This window comes from Saccoglossus kowalevskii, chromosome 2 (assembly GCF_978046115.1).
Source record: "Saccoglossus kowalevskii chromosome 2, keSacKowa6.1, whole genome shotgun sequence".
In the NCBI taxonomy this organism is placed as follows: Eukaryota; Metazoa; Hemichordata; class Enteropneusta; family Harrimaniidae; genus Saccoglossus; species Saccoglossus kowalevskii.
This window is the reverse complement of record NC_140642.1, coordinates 23214378-23226053: the sequence shown is the minus strand read 5'-3', so window position 1 is coordinate 23226053 and position 11676 is coordinate 23214378. Positions and strand designations below refer to the sequence as shown.

The window sequence follows — 11676 nt, the reverse complement described above, 5'->3', positions numbered from 1 at the left end:
AAAAGACGTTTTCATATTGTCAAGATACTATTCCTAAATCTGTGCTATGCGCACAATATTAACAATATATTCAATCAACGCGATGCAAAGTCGTGATATTTCTAGGAATACAAGAAATGACAGTCAATTACAAAAATAATCGACATTATCATATCGTAATTATTTGGTAGTGTTATCCTAATAACATAGAATATTTATACCATACACTCGGTTCAATATGTTAATTCAGCAAAAAACCACGTACAATACAAGGTCAAGTCGTTTTCATGTCATGGCTGATTAGAGGCTATTCAACGTTTCAAACGCTCCTTTCACAGTGCGGGGTCATCATCTTTCTTTTTTTGTTCTTGGAACCATGCATAATGTGGGGTGTTATTTTTGTTGGGTTAAACAGTTTTACAAATCTTTATACAATTTGAACTGCTTCACCGTTATTATTTTGCTTTTATTTAGACGCTTTATGGATATAGCTGTTTTGATTATTTTTTTTTATCTGAATCTTTCCCTTCATTGCAGCAAAATATACTGTTTTATTAACTCACTTTCTTATGTGCAAACGGCAGTGCAAAATTACGTCAGTATTACCCAAGACATTTCTTGCTAAGTACGAACTACTCGTTGTAAAATAAGACGCAGGGTAGATGGTGGTTGCCATGGGCAACTGGCTCATCTCAGAGAGAGTCATTGTGCCATGCTGTCTTGACATCGTGGTAATTGTAATCACGTGTCACTTAGCCATATTTCAGTCATTGATTTCAATTTACGGCTGGAACGAATTTCACCAGCTTTATGCCTATTTCGCCATCTTAATTACAGAATGTTTTATTTAATGATCACGCTTTTGTAAATGGAGCAGGTGTATTGACCTGATAAAAAAAGCTATACAAAATTTCACGATGACAAGAATGTGTCAATCAATGACGTTTAAAAATAAATCCCGACCAATTAAAATGATTCTTTAGAAATGATTCGTTCAATTGCAACGTCTTCCGTGAGATTTGTTTTATTTCACCATCTGTAGTCATAGGCAACATACATGTAGCAAGATTCGCTGATTTTTAATAATAATAATTATTATAATTGCAATGACGATATAACGAATGCTAATATAAATAAGATAAATCCAATGAACGCAACCACTTAGGCGATGTACCTGTTTCCTTGCACGTCATTGGCTGCTCATGTTGTTGTTTTCGTGTGCTGTGAGTGACGTGAAAGGGTGTAACTCCTTCGCGACATTATCAGTACGAAGTCAGTTCGCATTGTGGTGCTGAGCGTTCGCCAGAGCAGCGGGTGAGATTTATCAAACGTGATTCGCTATGAAATGATATTATTATGCTAACGAGGCTGAGAAGGGCTATGTACTTATTTAGTCATATGACTGTGCCTTCCACGCCCCTACATGCAGCACGAATTTAGAACTCTCGCATTTGCATGCTGACGACCGTACACGGAAGACAGCAATACAGAGGGTTTGCCAAAAGATGGGTTTCTGTAATCCACACTGCCTTTTGGCCCTACTCTTCACACATGGAGGCTTAGCGTGCATGCTAGTCGTATACGCCATTATAGGGGCTGCAGTGTTCCAGGCAATTGAAGGTCAGTTCGAAATCCGGGAACGAATACATCTGGAGGAGGTGCGGAGCAATGTGCTCACAACAATCTGGAATATCACAGTAATCGACGGACAGGAGGACATGAATTTCACCAGTTGGTCGGAGCAAGTTCGAGACATATTCAGAGAGTACGAGCATGAACACAGGCGATCTGTTATCCACGGTGTTTCCGATGTACTGCCACTGAGATGGACATTTTCTGGGTCGCTATTCTTCGCCTGTACGGTATTTACAACCATTGGTAGGGATGTAATTTACTTATCATTAAGCAATCAAAATATTAACGTACTTCTGTATGTTTCTTTATGTTATGTTTACAAATTAAAATACACTATAATACATGTCATGGCTTAAGGGGCAGTGATCGTCACGCAGCGCGTGTTCGAATTTCATATAAATGTATTTGACACGCGTTGTTTTCGTTGCTATGGGTCCCATATGCACAGGACGCATCGCGACGACCGCCGCCCTTTAAAATGGCAGCGGTGACAGTTGCTGTCAGTGTATCGCCGTATACAGTTACACGTTTGTCGAAATTCTTGTCATCCCGTATCGAGTGTAGGGGGACGTAATACTCTTGTCGGTCTAAACACAGTGGGCATCTGAATTATATTAATTCACAACATCGTGACATCTGATTCCAATACATATTTGTCGATCAAGAGGTGTATTAATAGCATAGAATATAATAGAATAGAATAGAATAGAATAGAATAGAACAAATTGAATAGAATAGAACAAATTGAATAGAATAAAACGGAATGGTCTCATTTCATTTAACAGGGAAAGATGCAGACATCAATAATACAAGTTATTTTTGAGTGTTTACCGAGTCAATATGCGGGCATCTGAGTGAGAGCTCTGTCAGCCAGATGTCAACAAACCTAGTGTCAGGAAGGAAGGTCACCATTTTACTGCCACCCATTGTTTTGTTGAGGTGAACAATGATTTTTTGGAAAATTTGGCTAATGCCGAAATTGAATATGTTGTTAATGCAGTACTCATTGTTTTGTTGATTTGATCATTGTAATGTTGTGTTTTGTTGAGGTATTCATTGTGTTGTTGTGATAAACATTGTGTTGTTGATCTGAAAAATGATGTATTGACTCAAAAGGAGAAGATTGTGAATGTAGTCATTGACAATTTTGTTGTGGAGGTGAACATTGTTTTGTTGATGTTAAAATTATATTGTTTAGGTCAGTATTGTTGAGATGGTCAATGTTTTATTGACTCGAGATGTGAATGCAGAAATTGAATATGTTGTTAATGATGAATAATGAAATTGAATATTGTTTTGTGGAGACGAACATTGTTTTGTTGAGGACAACATTGTGTTTTTGAGATTAACAATCATTTATTGACTATTGAGGCGAATGCAGTATTCGAACATTTTGTTATTGCATGAATCGAAAATTGTTTTGTCAAGATGAACAATAATTCGAATTCATTGACGCAAGTGGTTAACATTGTTTTATTGACTCAAAAATGAATGTAGTAATTGAATATTTTGTTAATGCTGAAATGGAACAGTGTGTGTTGTTGAGGGGAGCAATGATTTTCTAACGAGGTGAAAATTGTGGTGCTGACCCAATAACTTGACATTATGTTGTTCGGGTTTACACTGATTTATTGATCAGAACCAAGGGGCCGAAACCTTTTGATGCAGTAATAGAACACGGTCTTGCCGGGATGAAAAGTGAGAGACAATCTCAGTTCACCAGCCTACTAAATTTGTAGAAAAATGTGAACAAATAAAATTTAATTACACATATTGCGTTTTTGTTTCAGTAAAAAAGTAATATTTAAGTGTACCACGTGTCACAGAATGCAGATAATTACTAAAATCGCATTTGTGAAAAGCTTGACATCTGACGATTCCAAATATTTACATACTAGTATACTTTAATAGGTATATTTTGTTGCCACAATCGTAAGTTGATATGTTCAAAAGCCTAATCGGAATATTTGAGAAAAATGGAAAGACATGCGTGGTAGTCAATTAATGTGTAATTTAGTGTGCGATTGTTCACTTGGCTATTCATCAACATTATGCTTTGAATAAAAATATGTTGTGAAAATTATGTGAAGTCAGTTTTCATAAAATACAATGTTGTTAAACACGTTGTTGCATAGCGTTATAACCCAATAAATAACCCTAGTATTCACAATATAAATTGTGGACGTCCGTTGTATCGACCGCCACACGCCAGGCAGCACAGGAAACTACAATTATCCTCGTTCAATTACAGTCGCAATGTCCACGGTTTATACTATCCCCAATTACGGACATTATGAAATCGGCATGCATTGTATTATCCACACTAAATTGAGTAATTCCGACGAAATAAATTCGTTGTCGCTTTTACTTAAAGGATATTAACATTTTCATAACAATATTCTTAAATGTACACCTGAACAGATATCAATCGGTACCCATTGTCTATTCGACAAAATATGGAAAGTAATTATAAACGTATAACTTTGTACCAATGTAACTAGGCCCGTTATCCGTGTAATTAACATTTACAAGTAATGACCCACCCGTATGTGCTTCTTCCGAACTCGTGTATTTGTATTTGTAGATATATATATATATATATATATTTCTTTATGTCGTTCATTACTCTACACATTGATCTATTACTACATGTGTCTCGAGTAACATTCCACAAACTAAATTAATATCCCGGATCTTTCAAGAGACGCCATGTTTTATATGATTCACTAATATCTCACTTAACCCCACGAGATGATTTAAATAACTCTTTAGTAAATTTCCCGCAGTATGTGGGAATGATGATATATTCTTTATTTATGGTTACTATACTGTGTAACGGGTCTAGAGTGTCAATTGAAATGTTGAGGTTAAGGAGGAATACGTTACACAAGACGTACATGTCTGATATCTACGTATGTGTTGTCGTACTTCGTCGGTGTCGGTGAATGCGTAATAGTTATATAGACGGTGTCAGTGTGTGGTAATGGATACATGGAAAATGAAAACAATTCCTGGCATTCCTAAATCTAAGTCTATCGTAACCATAATCTAATAATAATTCTGCGTCGATCATACTGTACGTTATGTAATGTAATATGGATGGATGGGATGGTGGAATCCAGTTTCGTGACGACACAGGATCATACCCGTATCGACTTGGAGAATGTTAACGGTGACAGCTGTCGTCACATTATGACACCAGGCATACGCAGCGTGCGTAAAATGACCCGACCAGACTATGGGCCCGGAATACTACCTAGATGATACATTCAAGGGGTGTACTCGAATTACCATTATATTAAATATAGTAAAATGGTTTAATTTATGGATGGGCATTTGGGAATGGAACGAATGGTCGCCACGTCTGTGTCAACTGATCACCTTCATGGCGAGGTACATAAGCCCCAATTTTAAATATAAGGCGGCCACTAGTCAAACCACATTCTGCGCTGTGGATTTGTGCCACTTCCTCAATTGAATTGATTATTATTATAATTATTATAATTCTCGTTATAGCACTGAACTGTACTGGATAATACAGCATTGACAATACATACATAACGACCTGGACTGCCTCGTAAAATGAATCATTTTAATCGTTTTACGACTCGTCGTTTGCGATGAGGTTGTCTCAAGGATTATTCAAAACATTTTATGTTCTAAAGTGTTATTGCCATTAGGACCTGCATGTCAATGACCAGTAAAGTTACTGACAGTAACTCGAATATCTGCAGATCTGGCGGGTGTTTTCTGGCTTTAGACAAAGATTTGGTAATTTGTAATTGGAATGAGGGACAGATTGCATTGCTAGAATATATAATGACTGCTTAGCAATTACTGACCATTTAAAATGACAGTGCTTTAATTAACAGTAAAACATCATAGGTATTTTAGGTGCATCACATGTACATATGTTGAATGTTGAATTACATGCCTACGTATGCCTACAGTCAAGGCGACTTTTGAAAAACGTTTTTTTTTTGTTTTTGCAACAACTCCTCATTTTAGCTGCACTATTTTGTTTTTTAGTCTTTTCGTTGTAAATTTTTCGAAAAACAATAAGATTTGTCAGCCGACGTGACCCCGAGTCTTAATACACATTTTAATTAATGATGTCTCCAATTATGATGTCGCCAATATGTTTCGCTCGTTTTAACATCGGAGACTAGATATATTTGCAAGACTGAGGAGATACTTCATTATGATACTAAATTATATAAACTACATTATTGCGTGCATTGTGTAAATATCAGGTTCGCACTTTAAATGTCACATGGCTTTAAATACAAGCGAGATAAAGATATACCCGATATTTTTTTTTGAGAAAATAACTAACTGTTTTTGTATTTCACCAGGATATGGACATATGGCCCCGGAGACAACAGAAGGTCGTGCTTTCTGCATGGTCTATGCATTCTTCGGCATTCCTCTACTTATGCTGGTTCTAGTAGATTTGGGTTCATTGCTTGCAAGAGGAACCAAATTCTTATATCTTAAAATATTTCGACCGTACATCAACAAGAACAGCGGTAGGGTATCGTGCTTTGAGAGGAAAGAGAAAACCCTGGACAGACAGCAAAGTGTGGTTAAGAAAGATGTAAAAGTGAAAAGTAATGTTAACGAAATGGGTACGCCTGTGAGCAATACTAGCAAAGCTGACCACTGGAAAACAGATTTCGGTCGGGATGAGACAGTTGAAAACCAGGGAGACACAGAAGACAACAATAACGAAGACAATGAAAAGAAAGATGAGTTCGATCTCCCTATGTTGGCAATCCTTGCATTTGGATTCCTGTACATGTGTGTATTAGCGGCACTTTTTTCAGCCTGGGAAAATTGGAGTTACTTCGAATGTTTCTATTTCTCGTTCATTACACTGAGTACAATCGGGTTTGGTGATTTGATACCAGAACATCAAAAGTTCACCATAGCATCATCGTTTTTTATTCTGCTGGGCATGACTGTGATGACGATGTGCATAACATTATCGCAGTCTAAAATAGAACATTCTTTAAAATGGATGGGATGGAGAATTGGCATCAAACCAAAGCCCAAAGAAACCCCCGATGATGGTAGCATCGCGGCGTGAACAAAATGCCACATTCGGTGGATCGTCTTGATATGAATGTATTGCTGTACTGTACTGTACTGTACTGTACTGTACTGTACTGTACTGTGGCTATTCCTTACGGTGCCGTCATAGGCTGTGACCAAGGTTCCATAAAAAAGCTGATTACGTCAATATTTGCAAATCATGTAAATATTTAATGACTTAATTGAATCTGGGACGGATTTGAACTTAAACCACCAGTAATTGATCAGTATCCGAGTCGCTCGTTTACTGTGCACTCATAACATTACGCACACTACTCGCAGTCATTTTCTTGGAATTCACGATATTAGTGACAACAAAATGGACCTTGAGTATTTCGTGAGAAAAAAGTGATATCACGACACAACCGTTTTTGCTATATGAACGTAATGGCTAAATGTGCATGATAATAAGTGCTCCTCGCGTGTAATACGGAGCGCAATATCTTGAGAGGACATAGAACGTGAACATGAATGTCGACGAGGGATATAGAACATATCAAGTCGTGCATTCTATTTATAAGCAATGTACATTAAAAGTCTGTCAGACGGTTTTTCAGGAAATATTGATTTTATCATATCAGATGGACTGCTTTGATCAATACTACTAAGTATGCATATCGTAATTTACGAAATCTAACAGTAAAAATACAAACCATGTCATAAATGTGACTTGAAAGAATGGGGATTCTCGTGGGTAACACCACTACATCTACATAGCTGCTCACAGTGTGTTCGTGTTAACTTTGCTACAGTTCGAATTGATTGATTTATTGTCATTACTAGAGGCCAATTATTATATGTGTACTAAGATGTATTTGCTTTTATAATAACCTAGTCACGTAACACGGTCTTTGTTAATAGTCTTTCTATAAATCACATAAATGTCTAATTTGTGATAGAACTGAATGAGAGATTATCATTACAAGATAGCACAACCCACCGTAAAACTACATTGTTTGTGCTGTATTTTACTTCAAAAACGTCAGTTAGGACTTCTCGCTGTGTCGAACATTACTTTTATATTGGGACAGATGACATTTAAGCCAGCGGGTAAGAAATTGTCAGAGGATACAGGTATTCTATATCTACTTCATCACACGGAGTACTCATGGGTCAATAAAATAGTCGCACATTATTTTTAGTGACTAAACACAACACTATTTATTAAGATATGTGACAGTCTATGTTGCGAGAAGATAACAAGTATATATATTATTCATGCAGTGATTACTTTCAGTAATCGGGATTTAATTCAATTTCAGTTATAGACGAACGTGAAATGTATAGTTATCAATTCATTATTCTTTGTACGCGTACATTCAACTGATCTCGAACATAAACACGATCCAGGTCACGCGATTTGACATTTAATAGACAGCGACAAAGCACCCGAGGAGATACGGAAATCCCTACATTTCGCCCATTTTTAAGTGTTTTTATGTTATATATAACCAAAACAGCCACGTGCCTCATGTTCGTACTCGCTCCGTACGTGTTGCACGTTCGTATTCATTTAAGACGATTACCTGGCAATATGGGCGATTGTACAACTTGCATTCTCTATTTCATCATTCTTTGTATCTATGGGTTTATTCCTTTTGTTCATCTTGAATAGTCGTCGTTGTGTAGCGAGTGTGTGCGTGTTTGTCGTTTCATTGCTACAACAAAGATGACAATATGTTAATTTCTTGACAATATACCCATTGGCACGTGGAGACAGATTGGTTTTGAAATAGAAATTATTTACATATCATATATTTCCTTCAGATTAGTATTATATAGGGTATGATTTACCAAATAAATAGTCCGATTTTCTCGTGAGGTTCAATATGCAAATGTAAATCTAAGTGTTAAATTATGATAATGTCATCGCATTAATCCTATAGTCTCCTTGGCAACGATGAATGTGTGCGTATGTGAAGACAAGGCAAGGCGACATATTTTTACAATTATTTGGTCAATATAATGAAAATAACGTTTTGATTGTAAGAATAAATGTGACCTTTCATGTCCAATTTTTGTGTCGATTTCATTCTTCCCGTGAACACATGACAGCTCTATGATTACACAAACAAAGTTAGATTCTAAAAAGATTGCTTGTAATTCATCTATCCATTAGGTTACACTACGTGTCGACACGTACCATAATGCTTAGGTGTCCGATTAAGTCATCAACACACAGGCTTGTTCGAAGCTGGTTCATAACGTACACGGTCACCGATGTGCCCGTACAAACAAATGAATGCAATTTTTTTCAGTTTTCTATCATTTTGCCGTGTATCCATATGAAAAGGGCTTGACAGGGTGGAAGTTGTCAAACAAGCGACTGGAAAGCCTTTCCCATGTCCACCCATAACACTAGACTTTAGTAAATTAGGATTATTTTCGCAATTTTATATGTGGATATGTGATGTGTGAGTATTAGGCAACTAAAAACATATATCAGCAGCTTATCCACCTTATTAATATAACCTTATTATTCTACAACCCCCCCCCCAAGAATACATCATGGGAATGGCGAAATCCAAAAAAATTAGAACAAAATCAGAGAACTTCTTTGTGTGGAGTCCGATCAAAACCATGTGTTAACCATGTTTGTTTTTATTATTAGAGGAGGCTTTGGAATTCGCATTTCTTAATATGATTGGATGAAAATACCGCAAAATTACGGCACGCTGTAACTTATGGCGTTACGATGACAGTTGTATAATGATATATTATATAATTTCTGATATTATTTCTGACAAATGTGTAGAGAATTTGTTTTTGGAATATGTTGTTCGATTCTAATTTGCATAATTGAAAACCCAGTATTTAAGGTGATTTACAAAGTAATTGCTTAAATGCTGCCCTGTCGCATTGGCTTTACAAAACGGTGATTGAATCTGTGAATACACAATGAAACTAATGCGAAGAGTATACATACTGGCTACTCATTAACAATAACATTAACCAATCACTGAACAGTGTTTTCCGCATATACAAAGAGACGTTCTCATTTTATTTGTCTTTAGTAACACATTGCTAGTAAAACCAACTGATACTCGAGCAACCTGGTGTCCGATGATTACCGAAGCCTAACTATATAGCTATGTAAATCTCTAGAAACCATTAGGTGACTGTCTATGTCTTAACCCTTCTATTAAGATCACGGTTGAGAGACTTCGTTGGAGATAACATCACTCCCAGGGCTTTAAAGCATTCATTATTGTCTAATCATGCATGTGCTGCAAAAGCTTTCAAATTCCCATCACTCCACACTTAGAAAATTGATCGACGTTAAGGCCGTAATAGATCTAGTAGCAGTATAATATTATAATATACCTTAAAATATTGAGATAAGATTCAGTTAACGCAATTGCGTGTAGCACTACATATGTATAGGTGAGAGTTGCCCACATAGCGTGTCGCATAGTACTATATTTTGTCGTAAACACACATAACACATCAATTCAAATGTTTCTCGCTGGTCTAGAATCAAAATTATTCAATGCGAGAGACGTTCAGAGATTTTACTAATGCATAGGCTCTGATTCCCACAAAACGGAATGTAGCTTATATCTTCTTGCCAAACACATACATATTATTACATTCACACTGATATTATAGCATTATATTATTGCATTGTACTGTTAGACAAGTGATAAAGTTTATATTCATTTCGCCGACGTTAATTCCACGTAAATTGATGGATGATGTCATGTGCTATACATTGCAAGTAGATTATAAACTAGTTCATACGGTCTCATGCATAATCAAATATGCTAACAACTGACTACTGTAAAATGACTGATTTTCACTGGGCTTAAATTTCGCTGATTTACAATTTCAGGCATATTCAGTTGGTTTTAAATTCACGGTTTTATCATTTAGATAATGTGTTCTATGCTAAATTTTACATATTCACTGGGTTTTAATTTAACGCATTTTCCAGTCAGCGAAAACCCAGTGAATAATTAATCCTTTTACAGTAGTTTAGTTACTAATGTCCAAACGCTATTGTGTATACTTGTTCTTGTTTGAACATCGACAAATAAAAATATCGTATTATTACGAATCACCGAGTCAACAGTCAACAGTTAGTCAAGCCATTCATGTAACCTGGTCCCGAAAATTTTCTAGAAACCTACTAATTTATGTTCTGTTGCTCATTGTGTTTTTTGGGCTTTTTAATTTCATCCGTCGTAAACGTAACATCTTTTGACTATGACTTGTCTGGACTATTCGACCGTAAGTCAGTCGAATGTTCGAAATCTAACCAAAGTCAATACTGCTTTTGCATGTCCCCGTATTCTCTGGCGTCTTTAATAAGACATACCTTTCTAAAGATGTCAACATTCCTGTAAAGTGTTAGCAAATTTAAAATAATGAGATATTATAATCCAATCTATCATTGTCGACGCAGTAATGGAAATGTCACCAGACGCATATGACAATCTATTTACTAGGTAATACATTGTACGTGACGATAAAATTACCACACAAAAATGCTTGGTCGTTTTGCGAATGCAAAACTACAATATAAATTCTACCCATTCATAGAAGACCACTTTAGCCATTTTGTTTGGGCAACGTCATAAAAGTATTTTGTGGGATGGTTTATGTATTAAGACAAACCATGGCTATATTCCGTACTATATATTAATAGCAAATGTACGGTTTCTTCACATAAATATACTAACAGCAATTCAGTGCTCAATCATGTCACATGTAATATGATTGTAAATAACCAGAACTGATAGTGGATGAAACACAGTTAATGTCAATGTCTCTTGAGTACAGACTAAAGTAATCAGCACTGGATATATTTCTGTCAGGAGTAGTACAGCCTAGTTTGCCTTTAAGCTACATAGTATAATCTATTTCGAAATTACCCGCTACAGTCTGTCTGTATCCATAACAACTTTCTAAGCTGAATTCATTCTATAATCTATAAAAGATGAGAATGTATCCATGCATTACAAAAAA

The 11676-nt window shown here is 36.1% G+C and overlaps 1 protein-coding gene across 1 annotated transcript; it reads left to right on the top strand.

Moving 5' to 3' along the window:
* Positions 1–1437: 1437 nt before the first annotated feature.
* LOC102807382 (potassium channel subfamily K member 18-like) lies at positions 1438–8723 on the top strand. Its single transcript, XM_006824800.3, has 2 exons — positions 1438–1857; positions 5970–8723. The coding sequence occupies exons 1-2, from the start codon at positions 1485–1487 to the stop codon at positions 6701–6703; spliced, it is 1107 nt and encodes a 368-aa protein (XP_006824863.2). The 5' UTR covers positions 1438–1484; the 3' UTR covers positions 6704–8723.
* The last annotated feature ends 2953 nt before the right edge of the window (positions 8724–11676 follow it).

Coding starts and splice junctions, on each gene's coding strand:
- LOC102807382 (XM_006824800.3), top strand. CDS start 1,485: ATGGGTTTCTGTAATCCACACTGCCTTTTGGCCCTACTCTTCACACAT. Junction 1,858..5,969: donor TACGGTATTTACAACCATTG/GTAGGGATGTAA, acceptor GTATTTCACCAG/GATATGGACATATGGCCCCG.